Source organism: Protopterus annectens, chromosome 1.part0 (assembly GCF_019279795.1).
Source record: "Protopterus annectens isolate FY-2018-M chromosome 1.part0, PAN1.0, whole genome shotgun sequence".
Taxonomy (NCBI): Eukaryota; Metazoa; Chordata; order Ceratodontiformes; family Protopteridae; genus Protopterus; species Protopterus annectens.
Window position 1 is genome coordinate 1,292,469,081 of NC_056725.1, and position 17,787 is coordinate 1,292,486,867.

The 17,787-nt window shown below is 37.8% G+C and overlaps 1 protein-coding gene across 1 annotated transcript in view; it reads right to left on the minus strand.

Moving 5' to 3' along the window:
• LOC122801207 (cytochrome P450 2D15-like) overlaps positions 1 to 17,787 on the minus strand; it is a gene marked incomplete at its 5' end in the record, with an annotated part of 628,388 nt that overhangs the window by 136,957 nt on the left and 473,644 nt on the right. Inside the window, one exon of the mRNA XM_044070797.1 lies at positions 6,274 to 6,461. Coding sequence (XP_043926732.1) covers positions 6,274 to 6,461 — 188 coding nt within the window. The remainder of the gene's footprint in view (positions 1 to 6,273; positions 6,462 to 17,787) is intronic.

Below are 17,787 nucleotides of genomic sequence, written 5' to 3' on the forward strand. Positions count from 1 at the left end.
TCATAACAGCACAAATTAAAGAACTACTGCATTGTGTTGTACTATAAAGGCAGAGATAACATGAGAGAAATTATAAAATACTGTAAGGAATGAAATACTTTGAGAGTCTATATAAATTACTTTTAAACAAGCTGAATTGTAGGAGTAGTTTGAATGTTTAAAATTTCTTTGAAGTAAGAGATGTTGATTAAAAGCTGCTGTATTTTAATGACATCTCTGACAACTCAGGAAGAGTGTGGGGGAGAGTCTGTAAATACGTGAAGGATTACAAATGGGTATCCATAAGAAAACTGCAGTTAGCTTTTCCTGAAGATCTACAACTATTATGAATACATTACAGATAAGCAAATCAAGCAAAAGTGAAAAGTAGTGAGACTCCAGAAGCTGTGTAAGATGACCTTTGAATCACACTACTGCTATTCTGTTTACACGTGAGTTAAAAATATCTCATTTTTTATGTCTAGCATGACTCATGTAAAGGGGCTTGAAATGGTTTCTGGAAACAATAGCAAAATAAGATCAGATTAATATTGCAGGTCCCATGATGGCCATTTTTATGAAAAACAGTTTAAAATATAATAAGAAATACTAAGAATGAATCTCATGCATGATCATAGCTTGTAATTCAAACACAATAAATTAAATGTTAATTTAGTTCTATTGTGTTTTGCTTTAACTGTTGACATATTGTCAGTACATTTAGAAACCGTACTGTTCATGACACTAATAATGTGCTAGTGAAAGACTTGATTGGCTCGGTATTTTAACTTTGTTTTAACTTGGTTGTTGTTTGTCTTTCGGCTTTTCCTGGTAAGGGGTCGCCACAGCCGAACTCCGGTCCACTAATGATTGGCAGTAGATTTTTACGAAACGCTGAGGTGCCAGCTCGACGCTCAACCTTCAATGAAGGCATGCCCATTTACGCACTCATGTCTTTCGAACGCTACTCAACTGCGGGGAGGACATGCAGACTCCACACAGAAGGCACTCCCAAGCCCAGCCGAGAATCGAACAGGAGAACCTCTTGCTGTGAGGTAACAATGCTACCGTCGTACTACCGCAGCTATCTTTTTGTTTTAACTTTGTTAAAGTATAAAAAAAGCAGTTAAAATACTTTTTACATTGGCATGATGGTGAATTGTCTTTTAGGAGCCAGGATCTCTGATATCTCAAAGGCCCTTCAGACCCTTTCTGTTAACAAATATGACTATGAGATAGTGGTCTTCTACATAGTAGAGAACGAAGTGGTACACAAAACCCTGAAAGATATGCATAGAGGCATGTCAGAGCTCTCCATATATGCAAAAACACAGGCAAGACTCTGGCCTGTGTTTATATTCCATGAATATATGAATATATATTCCACTCCTCAGTGAAATCCTTCCCTCTCAAAGAATGATACCTAGGTACAAAGATAAGATAATGGGCTTCATCACTAAGCTAAATAGATTGTATAATTCCAGGAAGATTCAGTATGAGTCAGTATAGGACAAAACGCTTAACAATCGTACTTGCTTTACAAAGAATGGCCTGCAGCTCTTGTTTCAAGACTAAATCCTTTTATGCTCCAAATAGTGCCCTTTTTAGGGAGAAACCAGCTAATAGACATCCCAATGTACTGTAACTAACATATCAAATCCAAAATAGAATCACTTTGAGGTGACATTGCTCAATGTCAAAATTCTCAACAGCCAACTCTCTGTCCTTGAGGCTCTCCTGTAGTTGGTACATATCATATCTGTGCAATTACTGCAACTTGGTTTAAATGGTCATAAAACACTCCATCCACACAGATCTGATGGTAACTGTGGTGCCATCTCCATATTTGCTAGGGACCATATAATCTCTAGACAGATTCCCAGAGACCAGCAAATCAAACTCATTGAGTTCCAAATAATGCTGCCTGTTAAAGGTCACCCTCTATGTTGCCAGAAAAGCATATGTTTCCTAACTGTACTTGATGAATTTGCTATAAACAATATTGATATTATTTTCAGAGATTTTAAGTACCCCTCATTAAAATGAAGTGCCTATACCTCCAATGTAGGATATTCTCTAAAGTTCTCAGACTGAATAAGCAAAAACTCCTTGTCCAGATTGTTAACAAATCCATAAGAGCTCATAATATTCTTCACCTGGTCCCTCTGAATATAGCACATTAATGTACTACTTCGATTGTTTCTCCTTCCTTGGTTAACTAAGACCATAAACTAGTTACCTCCACCTTCCAAATCTCTAAATCCACTCAAACCGATATCTCAGAATTCAAAGATGTTAAGCATACTAATCTCAACAAATTCTGTCATGAAATTTCACAGTTCATTTACAGAAGTATCAGTACAGATATTGTCATAGCAGATAGCTTAACAAAGGAATTCTATGTCCAGTTAGATAAATGTTTAAAACTGGCAGTTCCAATCAGATATGAATATAATGGGAATTTTGAAATCAAACCATTCTGGTGAGCCACTAACATACATAAACTCTACAAAAAAATGTTAAAGTATAGAGTAGAGCAAAAGGCCCTCATATCAAGAAAAACATTAGACAATTAACATACACTTGAAAAGCACTATTAGGCATACTAAAGCAGCCTGTGTTCTTAAATTAGCATCTGAAGCTAAGGACAACAACAAATCCTACTATAGCTACCTTAGGAAACTAAGAAATGATACCCAGCAGTGTTTGAATTTGTTTATAATGGCAGCACCTTCTCTGATCCAGTAGACATTGCCTATATGCTAGCAAACAAATTCAGTGTTAATTTTACCCAGAATATGACTATCCAAAGCCTGCTTATACCTAAATCTCTCAGATTCCCCAGCATCACTAAAAATATGTACTTTAGGTACTCTCCAACACTAAAAATACTTCCTCCATGTGATATAACAACATACCTGGCTGTTTAATAAACAGTACTAAAGAAGCCCTGGCAGAATCACAACTTAAACTATATCACTGACCCCAGGAATTATAGGTCCATCAACCTAAGTCTTGTTTACAAAGACATATAACATGTTATAACTGTCCTGATAAATTATGATATTTACAATCTCATCAAGCTAGACCCACAGAGATTTGGCTTTGTCAGAAGTAGATCAAGTCTAATGAACCTGATTAACTTCTTGAAAAGGATGAAACAGGCTGTTGATAATGGTCATGCTGTCCACACAGTGTGCCTTGACCTTATCAAGGTGTTTGACACCATCCCTTATCCTTGCATAGTTAATAATCTGAATGCATTACAAATAGATCCCCATGTAGTAAGAGGGATAGCAAATTGGATAAAAGATAGAACCTACACAATGTAGGTAGGAGGTGCCTTGTTGGATATTTTAGCAGTGGACATGTATGTCCTGCAGAGCTCTGTGGTATGACGTCTGTTGTTAAGCATTTATGTCACTAACCTCCAGACCATAACTTTTTTCACAGATAGTTATTACAAAAACATAGACTATGAACCAAGACCTCAAGCTAACTAAGTTTACATATGACTGTAAACTAGGGGTGATTGTCAAGCCCTCCTCTGATGCCCAAGCCCTTTAGCAAGAATTTGCACTCATAAATACTTGGTGTACTACAAATGGGCTCACATTAAATGCTAAAAAGTACGATATTGTCACATTTGGTAAACAACATAGACTACACCCCAATCCAAAATGAGAATGCTGTTAAATACTAGGAATTTGGGGTGACAGTTCCATCTCCCTTGATCGTCATGTAATGACTATAGTGAGAAATTAATTTTAACTACTGCAGCTAAATGCCAAAAGAATATTATTTAGATATGAAGAGGTCATTGTCCCCTAATAGTCAGCTTTGATTAGGCCAATTACTGAATACAATGCAGCCTTTAGGTGTCACTTACTAGACATATCAAGCTAGAAAAATGCCAGGAGGTCCTAACTAAGAAGATCACTGGTTTAAAATTCCTAAGCCACCAGAAAAGAATGAAAGCTCCATTCATTTCTTCAATATCTTAAAGACTTCTGAAGAGAAATCTATACCTTACCTTTTGTATCATTATTGACCCAAAATGGGGTCCTATATCTCTTGTATCTCCACAAACCATAGTCCAACAAATATCAGAATCAGGGATATAAATTTTCATCAGCAAATAAATAAAACATGGTGGAGAAATAGGTTCATTCGACAGTGCCTTCCCCATGTCCATAATAGACTCACACTGCAAATCAAGCAGTGTGATGCACCAACTTCCTTCAACTGGTGATTGGATGAGTGGATGGGTATTCGTATACTCACCCCCGGCTTGACTGGCGTAACCCTCATTGAAAAGGGAAGTACACTGTAAGGGTTCATAGGTTCATAGGTTGGTACTAGGCTATCAGCCCTAGGGCCTATACAAGCCTAGCCATAACAATTCCCTGGCCATTTCTTCCCACAGTATTTACTTCCCTGGACCCCTGTCTAGCAGGGTGACTGACATTATCCATGGGGTGAATTTCCTATCTCCCATCCAATCATTAAGGTTCCTTTTGAAGAGGGCCAAATAGGTGCTCTGCTTGACATATATGGGCGATCTATTCCAGAGCCTGGGGAGTCTCTGGGTCAGGAACCTATCCCTCCAGCATGTTTTGTTCATTGTGATGGCAAGGTTTGGATCCCTGGAGCGTGTGTCTCTGAAGGACTGGGCTTTCTTTAAGTGTAGCATGTCCAACAGCTCTGGGTTTGACATGGCCTTGTATGTTAAGCAGAGATCGCCTCTGAGTAAACGATATGCAACAGAGTATAGGTGGAGGTTTTTCAGACGGTCAGCATGGGGCATCTGCTTTAGGCCTGTGATTCTTTTATTGAGGTATTTCTGTGGCCTTTCCAGTTGTTGCACATGTCTTGAGAGGTACATACCAAATAGGGCATTGTATTCTATAATGGGTCTAATGAGGGATGAGTACAGTGGGACAATGACCTCCTGGCTACTGGTGAGGTGTAAATTGTCTCAAGACTCTATTGCCTTCTATTTCCTATGGTTCTTATAATTCCTATAATTTCTATGATTAAAACTATGAGCTGTTAATGAGCTAGTTTCTGTAGTCAAGGGTTTGATTCCCTCTGCCTTTTAGCCTACTGTATGACTTTGAGCAAGTCACTTAACCAGACACTGCTCTGAGGCAAATTGGAAACTGGGCTATGCTCAGTGCTATCCTGGATTGCATATCTAATAACTACCTTTGAAACTACAATTTAAAAAAAAATCTTGTAGTCTGAAAAATGGAAGAATTTTTTTATAATCTGTAGTTTCACAGACTTTCTGCTAGGCTCTTAATGGTGTCAAGCTGATGCAATTCCTTTTGCACTAGTAATTGCATTTTATCACCACTAAAATAACTCATGTAACCAGTTACAGAAATTGACTTTCTAAGACATTCTAATACACTACATCATACATGCTTTGAGAATTACTATTTGTAAAGTGAAACAAATTTTATGAGGGGTAGGAAAAAAACATGACTGAGGAATGCCAGAAGAGATGTGAGGGAAAAGGTAGTTTGTTCTAAAAGATGTCTTAGAGGTATCATAATACATACTGCTGTCATTAGAAGAACTCATCTGCGTATGGATTTCACATGACTGGTTCAAAGGTTAATGTTCTACAGTATAACAATAACATTGTTAGTGTGACATTCTGCTGTTACCACTATAGTATGTGTTCTACAGTATACAATAACATTGTTAGTGTGCCATTCTGTTGCTATCACTATAGTATGTGTTATACAGTATACAATAACATTGTTTGTTTACCATTCTGCTGTTACCCCTATAGTTTGTCTTAAGGAGCCAGGCATGGAAATTATACCCACTGGCCAAGTTTTCATTCAAACATCATGACTTACATAGAGTCATTAAAAGTAAGCTTAAATACTATCAGTTTTTATTTAGTGAATGATCTCGGATATGTAGTTATATTTTGTAATTCTGAAACACATTCCATATGAATATTACCTGTATAGACTGCTTCAGATTTTAACAGTGAAGACCAAAGCGACCTTTGATTTGGGGCAAAGCTTTCTTTACCTCTCCCTCCTTTATAACAAAACATCCTCATCATAACATCCCATTTTGAAAAATATGGCTGGCAATGCAGGCTGAGAGCAACTGGCTGAGTGCCATCTGGCACAACACAGGTTGATACTTGTAAAGTTTATTAAACTTGTGTTTTAAAATTAGCTCATACTGAGAAATTGTTCTCTTTCTTAGTTACTAGGCAGTAACTTTATATATTAGTCATAAATTTCCTTTAGGAATATTTTATACCTTAGGAATGAAGTACCCCATAATATCCACATCTCGTATCATCTTTCGAGGTACTCCAGTGGGAACAATATCAGCATATCGCTGAACTTCATGGATAACTGCATCTGTAAAGGGTAAGTTCACTCTGTCTTCAGTCTTAATATTTTTCTCTTTTCCAATCACCTTGTCGATTTCCTCATGGATTTTATCTGAAAAGAATGAGCACCACACATTACATCTTCCAGTACAAATATCTCCAATTACACAATAAAAGCAGGTGTTCATATATTTCTTATATAACATTTATATATGTGAGGAATATTCATTTGCAGACCACATTTAGACAAAACAACCTTGCTTTGGAAGAAGAGGTAGGAGCACCACAGCACAAAACAGTGGCTCCTGGCCATGGTGTAGTAATGGAGGCAAAGACCACGTTACAAAGGCATGCATAAGGTATAAAGCAGTGAAATCATTTGTGCTGCATTTTGAACATCTATAAGCTAGGACATTATGCAAGTTCCACTACATGATGGACAAAGGGGGATGTTATGAAAAGGTGTCCCCCTTGAAAAGGCCTAGTGTTTCCCCCACTAACTTACAGCAAAACTCCAAATGGGAAGCATGATAACCATTATAAACTTGTGAACTTGTTTCTATAAATGTAAATATGAATTTGATATGATGTATGTATGTATGTGCTACTGGAAATCATAGGAAACATAGCTATTAAACTAGAGGGCATGTTTGCACTGCCAAGAGGCATCTTCAGGCCCCACCAACCTCCTTTTGCAGTGAGGGAAAGACCTGTAAAAGTCCCAGAGTGTATTTTAGAGCACCTTTCCATTTGTCTAAGCTATGTTTGAAGACAAAGAAGCAACCACAGTACTTGACATTCAAGGGTTGTCTATTAGAGAGCACAGGGAGGTGTTGGGTTATAAACCTATCTCTCCATCTAGTTTCATTTATTCGCTGATGTAGATTCAGATTGTTTGTTCTAGTCAGATCTTTTGTTCTAGTGCAGGCTGTGCAGTCTGACATGTTGAGAAAAAGGGGGTCCCTGAGGGCATAGAAAGCAAGGCATAGGTCTTCCCTCAAAGTCTATGTGACACCAAGGTCAGGGAGAGGGCCTCCAGTTTCTCCTGATAGCTAATATTTCTGAGGTCTGAGATTATTTTGGTTGGAATCTCTGCAGTCTTTTGAGTTTTTTGTTATGTCTAGTGAGATGTACATCAAAGCGTACATTATATTCTATAATGCATCTAACCATGGCAGAACACATGGGAATAATAACTTGCTTGGTTTTAAAAGAGATGCCTTTGATAATTAATTAACATATACAGAAGTACTTTCTGACTATGATCACTACATGCTGATCAAAGGAGAGGGAGCCATCTACTCAAATGTCCAAGTCTCTGATGACAGACTTGTTGGAAACTGGGATGTAATGGATGTACAGGTAGTAACAATTTCTTATCTTCTGAAGGAGATGATACTGCAGTTCCTAGAATTTAATTTGACACCTTGCTCAGTTCACCATTTGTTAATGTGTGATAAATTCACTTGAAGGTGATATGTATTGTTTATTGGTAGGACAACTGCACAAAACCTACAACCAACTGCAAACTTAGACGTCCAGAAATCTTTGTTGTCCGTGACGAGATTGGAGAAATAAATGCCAAAAGCAGAGTGTTCAATATTGACCCCTGGTGAATGCCTTAACTGAGGAGGCATCATCATCCATTAGAACATGTTCTATCCATGAGCTGTCTGAGTGTATAAGGATCTATGCTTAATGATATTATCTTGTTTACCATCCCGTCATGCTGTATGGTAGCAGATGATTTTACTAGGTACAGGTAGGTAGTGTGAACAGTGTGACCATTGTCAACAGCCTGTGTGACCTTTTCAAAGAAGTTCACAACATTAAGGAGAGATAACCAGCCCTGAACATATCCGAACTGTTGCAGGCCAAGCCTCATTACCTGTAGAATGGGGTCAGTGATGCATTTCATGGCTTTGCACATAAGACTAGTAAAGGCAGTGGGTCTATAGCTGTATAGGTCACTGGTAGGGTCATCCTTATAAAGGGGCACTACAACTGCAGAATGCCACTGATCAAGAATATAGCTTGCAGCAAGGTTTAGGATGAACAACTTAAGGAGGGGCACAGCAAGGGTCTGCATCACATTGTTTATAAGACAACCCAGAATGCTGTACTTTTGGTGTTAGAGAGAACTTCAAGGATATAGTCCTTGGAGATACTGTGGGGGAGTGACTCAAGTATGTTTGAGGTGGGTATGATAGTTTCAGGGGAAAAATCTGCAGCAAACATATTAACCAATATGTCGGCGATGTCTTTAGGATTTGAATAAGAGGTGCCATTATTGATAAGTTATGAGTAGTGATATAAATTATTTCTTCATTTTCTGACATATCTGAAGAAAGACTTATTATTATCTGTTACCTCACAAACAAGCTTACATCCAAGGGGGGAGGGCTTTGTTGGTCTTTTAACAGCTGCCCTCATTTCTTTGTGAGGTGTTTTAAATTCTGTCTTATAAGGTAACCTAGGCAGTTTCTTCCTTCTGTTGCAAAGTCTATTTATAGCTACTAATCACTGCGAGGTTTGTCACTAAACTTGCCATTTTTCTAAATGAGAATAAAGATCCTTGGCATATGTGGCTAGATATCTCAGTTCTGTATTGGGGTATATAGGAAAATGGTGTTACAAAATTGCAAAAGGTTACCTTTTTTGAAGTTTCTAAAGCAGGTGGTGTTAGTAATCATGGAAGAAGATGTTCTAAAGGTAAAGGCAACCAGTTAGTGACCAAAGTTAACAGCTATGGGATTAACTATAGGCAGTGAGCAAGTTGGAGTTGTATTTGTAATAACTAGTTCCAAAATATGCCCACCCCTGGTGGGGTTACTGACAGTTTGATAAAGGGAATTCTCATTCACCCAGTCTAAGAAACACTGTACATACCTGACACTAGAAGTATAAATATTCCAGTCTATGGAGGTTTAGGTGAAGTCACAGAGGATTAGAGATCAATCTGTAATTGAGATGTTTTTGAGGAATGCTAGGCACTTATAATGGTCATGTAGGCACATGGAAGGGGACATGGAACAAGCTATAACTGGAGGATCCAATTTACCTAGTGTAAGCTGGAGGTCAGTGAGCTTACTGGTAGTGTCAATAAGTATCTCCTCAGAAGGGATGGAATTCTTGATGAAAACTGAGACCTTGTGCCATGTCCGGGGAGCCTGGAGGCATTAAATGACTAAGTTTGCAGATGGCTGAAAGCAAGGAACAGTCATTGAATTCCTAAATGACTTGGCCATCCTGTAGGAAGGTTTATCCTAAATAAATAACTGGTGCCAAACTCATGGACTGAAACTGAATGCCAAAAATGCATTACTGTATCCTTTGGGAAGTCATCTTCCCATTCAGCTACCACATTGACAATACTCCTCTAAGAGTTGACCCAGTTGTTTAGGATTTGGGAACTTATGCAAAAAGTGACCTAACTTTTGACCAACATGTGTCTACTGTTTTAAGAAAGTGAACAGCTCATAAACACAGGGCTTGTGTCTAGATCTAGGGATGTCATTGCCTGCCTTTACTCAGCCCTCATTAGTACAATCATTGAATATGATGTCCCCTTTGGCATGTATCTGTACAGACTCATGCAACAACTGGAAAACCCATATAAATACCATTCTAAAAGGATACAAGGCATAAGAAGCATGTCAAAGCCCTGTCATTATACTCAGTATCCTACAGACTGTTAAGGAGTGACCTGTGTCTGGCATACAAGGCATCCTCTGACACATTACTGATGGATTTATTGCATATCAGTGAGTCAAATATCATCAGAAATACTCAGCCTATAGATATAAACTTCTTCTGTAACATCAACAGAATGGTTTGGAGGGACAGATACACCTTGCACAGGATACCGCTGCTGTGGAACAGTGTCCCCATCCAGATAAAACAAAGTTCATTCTTGTCCATGTTCAAGCTCAACTTAGAGTTCTGGATGGGAAACAAGAAAATTTACCCCAGGACTGTCCTCTATATTACTAATGGACAGAGGCAGCTCCTAAATGCTTTATCCCATGCATGGGGGGAGAATCCCTCATGTTATCTATTGTTTGATCCCAGTCACTGTCATTAGGCATACTGTATAATTATCACTCATGGGATGACTAAGGCTAATCTATAAATAAATGGGACAGGTTATTTTGAGCACAAAAATGGAAACTAGCTAGGCTTAAAATGGCCTCCAAGAACAGCTAGTGTAGTACTTACCTATGAACCTATTACAGGCATGGAACCCAGACATAAAAAGGGAGCTTTCATTGGCTTTGTACAAATGGTTAAGTTACAACACAAACATGGACTCATTCCAGATGAAGAAGTGCCTCCAGATTGGGTAGTTTGTTATTAAAACTCTTGACACTGAGATGGGCTATCTTGATGACGTCTAGTTTATGATTTTATTTATTGGTTAAGTTAGGAAGTTTATTATATTAACTTTAGCTAAAAGGGCACATAGGGTTAGCAAAGGATTTGGCCATTATGCAGAAGCCCCTGAGGGGGAGGTGTAGATCATCCTTGGCAAAAGAAACAGGATTGTAGATCATCCTGGCCCAGTAAAAACAAATACTGGACCCCAGTGGAATCACACCAGTCACTTTGCCAGTTCTTGAAACCAATTATCTTTCCTTTGACTCTAGGTATCGTTTTTGATGAGAGGATGAGATCATTCAAGACCAGAGTTTTACCCTTGATGGAAACATGAGTAGCAAGTTCCAGCAAGTCCTTTTGCATGTCTTTTACGAGTTTTCATGCCAGATCATTCATTCTAGCATGGATAAGTATATTTACTGGAAGAGATGGTTTTCATGTCTCTTAAAATATCAGCAATTCTTAGTCCCAAGTGACATCTAACTGCAACCCTGTTCTTGTATAGCCTGGTGAATATGGAATCAGTATGCCTAACAAGAAAGTCACCGATTGCTAGGATGTTTCTGGAAGTTGATTTATCCTTGTTAGGTTCAGGGGTGTTTTGTTGCTTGTGACATGTTGATGAAGGTGTGCATGGAGTAGATGTATTTGGTGGGTTTCATTCCTGCCTTCTCTTATGAGTTCTAGGATGCATTGGTAGTGATTTCTTAATGGTACTGATGTATGAATGTTTTGCACTAACAGTATGATGATGTTACATTTGTATGAGTTGGGGTGAAACTATGATGCTCACCGTATGCTTGGAATTTTAAGATGGCTGCATTCGAATCAGCCATGTGTTTAAACCTCTCACAGATGAAATCAATTTGGTTGAGAAAAAATACATTTTCAGTGAGCACATTTCAATTATTACACTGTCTTAGGATACCAACAGCTAAAAGGCTGGCAGTGGAAGGAAAGATAGCCTGTTACTTTCTCTGTGCTGGCCTGTGCTATTATTTACAGGCTCTGTGGAAAAGATGGCGGGTGATATGATGATGGAGGAAGGGAGATTACTTTTTCAAACTGAGCCAACAGGAGAGAGCAACATGCGGACTTGTGCAGCATGCAGCAATTATGTCCAGGTATGCTCAATTCCATGCAGAGCAGGGTAACCATTAAAGCTCAGGACTAACGATAAAACTTCACTTGTGCATATAAACCACCATTTAGATAAAACTACAGGTTATTGAGCTTAGCACAGTTGAATGCATCTTATCTCAGTATAAAACAGAGTAAAGTGTGAAGACCAATGAAAAACAGTGGTAATTCAACCACTCAGTGCTATGATACCCCAAAATTCAGAATTCAGTGTATTTTCAGTACATGGCCACCACTGCTTCAAGATGGCCTCACACCATGTCTGAACGCAGACAGTTGCAAAGAATGCAAACACTGAAATTAAGGGAAAAATACAGTCAAAAGTAACCTGACTGCAGTAGAAATAATGTGTAAAAATAAATTCTCTGAGCTAATTATGAAAAATCACACAGTGAAAGCAAGTTTTGTAATGTTTTCCAGCAGGAGCAACCAGAGCAGCTACCTGAAACCTTTTTTAAAATACAGAATGAATGCTGAGCTGACTTCAGTATAAAGCAGATAGCAAAAAGTAAAGACCAATGAAAAAATTAGCTTTAAGTCCAAGATTACTCAGAAATAGCAGCAATCAATGCACTTGTACTACAGAGCCACCACTGATTCAAGATGACCTTATACTATGGGAGACCTAAGCCAGATGCAAGCAATACCAACAGTGAAATTAAGTGGGAAAAGCAGTCAAGACAAAGAAATTCTACAGAAGTAGCTAAACAAATTTAAGTCTAGTACAAATAATTTATAAAAAATGCAAAAAAGAAATTCTCTGAATTAACAATGAAGTGTCAAACATCAAAACAACGTTTGGGTTTTCTAGCAGGAGCAACCAGTGCAGCTTCCTGAAGCTACATATGCATGTATGAATGTATCATTCATATAGCTATCTAAATATTTTGATTATTGAAAATATGCTTTAAACTCACAAGTTATGTCTCACTCTGGATTTCAAAAGTATGTAAAACAAGTTCTTCCAGGTGCTCTGTACTAATGTTTTGTAGTCACTAGGCTTTAATGCTTGAGGCTTCTTGAACATGTTTCCATATTCCATATATGTATATATATATATATATATATATATATATATATATATATATATACAAATAGATTTATATGGGTCCCTATCAATTGATGGAGTTTTCAGACACTTGAACTCCATAGAGTTGAGACCATATGAAGGTTTTGAATGGAGAACATGGTAAAGACATGATATGGAAATTTACCCTTTTCCTCACAGCAGTGAGATCTCAGAAATGGTATATGTAATTTGTAGAGGGTGTGCAAAAATATAACAAAGATACTTTTTTGTGTGTTTTTTTTTTTTTTTGGGGATGTTTGGGTTTACAGAAACTTGATCTTATGGTCTCTTTGATACTTTTTTGTATTTCCAAAAGTCGATCTTCTGACATAGACCCATATATATATATATATATATATATATATATATATATATATATATATATATATATATATATATATACATTTATGTATATAAAGTACTGAGGATTATGAGGATTATGAGACTGTATTATGTGTTTGAGACTTAGATGCCAAAAAATTCACCTTGAGAGTGAAGCTCCGTATTGAGAACGCATAATAGTTCATTACAACTGGAGATTAATTCATAATTCTTTGTAGGACATGGAGATTTATCTGCTCCATGTAGTAAAAGTTAGTCCAAATAAGATAAAAATAATCACAATGTGTTACACTGGCTTTGAAAGCCGGTAAAGTAGTTGTTAAACATCCTTCTAAGTGTTGTTAATGTCGTGTCTCATGCTAAAGTAGTGCTGAATAAGAAAGTTATTTAACTGTTTTTTAGGTGTGATTATGGCACTCCATGCACTATATATATATATATATATATATATATATATATGTTTATATATATTTATATATATATATATATATATATATATATATATATGTATATATATATGTATATATATATACATATATGTATATATGCATATATATATATATATATATATATATATATATATATATATATATATATATATATATATGGGTTTAGGACATTTCACCGAAAGCACATTTTACCTAAACTTAAACTGGTGTGCACTTTTCACTGAAAGCTCAATTCACCTAAAACACAATTCACAGAAACACATTTCACCTAAAGTTGTAGATGGCCTTGTCCCCACTATAGTACAACCCTGGAGTTAGTATATATATTAGGGGGGTGTGGGGGGCATAGCCCCCACATATGTTAAATATTTTGGACTATATACATGGATACTTGCAATTTCAATATATTACTCTTTTCCAAACATGATATCTACTTAAAATTTTGGGGGGCTACGCTCCCCACACCCCCCAATATGGGGTCAGTGCCCCCCACACTCCCCCTACTAGATATACTAACTCCAGGGTCGCACTACATTGGGGACAAGGCCATCTCAAACTTTAGGTGAAATGTGTTTCGGTGAATTGTATTTTAGATGAATTGTGCTTTTAGTGATTTGTGTTTAGGTGAAATGTGCTTTTGGTGAAATGTCCTAGACCCATATATATATATATATATATATATATATATATATATATATATATCTATATAGATATATATATATATATATATATATATATACACACACACACACACACACACACACACATATATATATAGAGAGAGAGAGAGAGAGAGAGAGAGAGAGAGATACATACACACACACACACAATCACACAAGAGTTCATAACAGCTTACTGAAAAGCAATATTGAAAAAGTTACATAAATGTTAAATAAAATGCTTAAATCAAAATACCTACTTCCCTACGAGTGTATTAAGATGGACTTGCCCCCCCCCCCCCCGCCAGATGAATGTACAGGTGAATGATATTTATTTATTTCTTTTTTATTGTATATATCTTTTGATGACCTGGTTAATATCACTAGGTTAGTGGCCTTTCAGGGGATAACAAAGGTGATATTTATACCACTAGTGGAAATTCGGCCAGGGCATCAGAGAACTTCCTCTACTCTTTAATAGGTGTCATGTGATTTTTTGCATCCACCTGAGCTACCACCAACTCAAGCAATTGGGACCTTGGTTTATTGTCTCATCTGAAGGATGTATTGTTTGTTGATTGGCTGTGCTCTGGCACAGTATACATATGTAGTACATATATGGTATAAGTAGGTATTCTGAGTTCAGCATTGTAATGTTTCAACATTTCAATCTTTCCGTATTTTGCATTCATTATTATGAATTTCAGTACATCACTGTTCAGCACATCGTCACATACCATATACGTGTGTCTGTTTGTGTGCGCGCGCACATGTGTGTGTGTGTGTGTGTGTGTGTGTGTGTGTGTGTGTGTGTGTGTGTATGTATGTGTGTGTGTGTGTGTGTGTGTGTGTGTGTGTGTGTGTGTGTGTGTGTGTGTGTGTGTGTGTATGTGTGTGTGGTGACTGTCTGCTCACAGTGTACTGCTTTTCACTCTGAGACTGCAGTTTCCCAGAGAAACGGCATTTTTTTTTGTGTTTTAGTGATATTTTTTTCTCCAAGTTGCACTTGACTATAAGTATGAGTATTGCAATAAGGAGGGAGTTGCAGTTTGTTTTTTATTAGCTTTTTGCATTTAAACTAAAGCATTTCAACTTCAAGGAAATGTAGTTAGTTGCTTTCGGTATTTGAACCATATGCTTTATGCTATTGTGGCTGAGCAAGCAAGGTTGAAATACAGTATTTGTTTCATAGAAGTTTCATAAATAACATAATAGGGTCCAGAAATATAACTTTACAGTCATATTTTGACATTTTTAAAGGGCAGTGCATCACTCACTTTTCTGAGCCCATCCATGCATACCACAGCCCCATTATACTGTGATTATGTGCACATTCACATGCTACATACATTGAGAATACATACTATAATATCCCATCCTATAGACACACATCCACAATAAACAAGTTGGGAGATTAAGGAGATAGGATTTCACAATTGAAATTGTTCAGTCTCATATATGGTACCTGGTTTTTCTACCTGTGCTCTAGCTGGGTTTAATGATGACAGGGGCTGTAAAATAGCTGTTTTGGATGCTTGTGGAGTTTGGTAAGAAGACATATACCTTGGGATTCAGAAACATCTGCTGCATTATTGTCTTCAATTATTCATGCATGCTGTATGCAATTTACAGATACAGTGGGGGAGGCAGCAACCAAGTTGTCTGTATTATATGTTAATTTGGAGTAATGGCTAATAATGAGCAACATTATTAATATGAGGTAATCAGTGGATGCAAATAAAGGTAAACAATATGGTGGAGCAATTTAGAACGGTATTGATATCAGGACTGTGGGTGCTAGCATCAGTGTAATTGACCAGCATATAATTCTGGAGTTACAGTAAGGAAATAATGGAACAGTACTATGTGTAACTACAGCATTAACAAACCTGTATATGCAACAGGCTGTTCTTGTTGCCTGTAGTCATTGTTGCTCATATCATGCATTCAAATGAAACATTGAGGCACTGTGATTGGTTCATGTAGTTTACTGCACATAAACACATCAGGAGCTGTAGCTGGGCCATATATTTACGCTAACTGACAGACATTACTTCAAACACACTCACATATACATCTCGATTCATGCCTGCAATCACTCTGGCTGTCTATACAAAATGGCACTGATCTTGCACTTGCTCAGTAACTTATATGCATGTGCAATCCAGCTACAGTAACTGAGAAGACACAATACACACAATGATTTACAGTCATGGTGCTGCATGTTGTCAATCTGGGAGGTGCCATGTCACCTTACTGCACTTAACATGTCACACCCTTCATAGCACTGAGATTACAGACTGCTACTATGTGGACAAGTCAACATGGAGGAGTTTGTTTATATGTGCCCCCTCATACAAAGGCCTGTAGAAGTTGTGCATTACCAATCCTGATGGACAGCAAGTCATGTGTGGCTTCAACAATACTAGCTATATGGACCTTTTAGTGATTAATGGGGGACACAGTGGGGGTATCTCAACCATCTGCTTAAGGAATCTCCACCAGTACTTCAAAGTCATATTGCAGCATTTGGGGGAGCATATGTGGTTTTCGTGTACCATACAGGGGAGATCCAAAACAATAAGAGACTTTTATGACATATCACATTCTCCTGAGGTACTTTGGGCCATAGAGTGTTCCCATACTGAAATAAAGGCTCTAAATGGTGATCTGGGAAGAAGGTTTATTAACCATAAAGATTATCAATCTGTCAACTGTCAGGTTGTCTGTAATTCACAGGGTATAATCTACCATCTCTGGGATTCATGAAGCTCGGCGCAAGGACGGCGTTAGCCTTGCACCGACCATGCAGCATAGAGATGGCACAGCAGCACCACATGCAGATTAATGAAGGCGCGCTGCCGTAACGGCCATGTGCATAGGAAACGTGCACGAGTGCAGGGGGCGTGTCCAAGCGATGCATGGAGGCGTAATCATGTCGGCTGCATACGCGCAACCTAAAATGCTGACTTGTACAGCCTGCCTCCAATAGTAATCACTCCTGTCAGTGTCCGTGGATACTGAAATGTATGCAAAGCATACAAGACAACTTGTGAACACCACAATAAGAAGTAAACACAAAAGCATGTAGCTGAATATTAAGTCCCTGTCCCTCAAACAAAGATATTTAAAACCCCATGCCCGTATTCCATTGTAGTGTCGCTAGTTATACCAAGTGGAAGTGAAACGCATTGTGTTGGCACGCTGCCAACTGCCAAGCCTAGCCCAATGGTATGGGTTACCACCTGTCCCAAATTGTGAGGGACAGTCCCCCTCTAGGCAGGTGTGTCCATACCAAATTCATAATAAATGTGAAATGTCCTGCGTAGTAGGACATAATTATGTCCCATATGTTATGAAATAGTCCCATACAGTACGTATGTCCGTATACAAAATACCTAT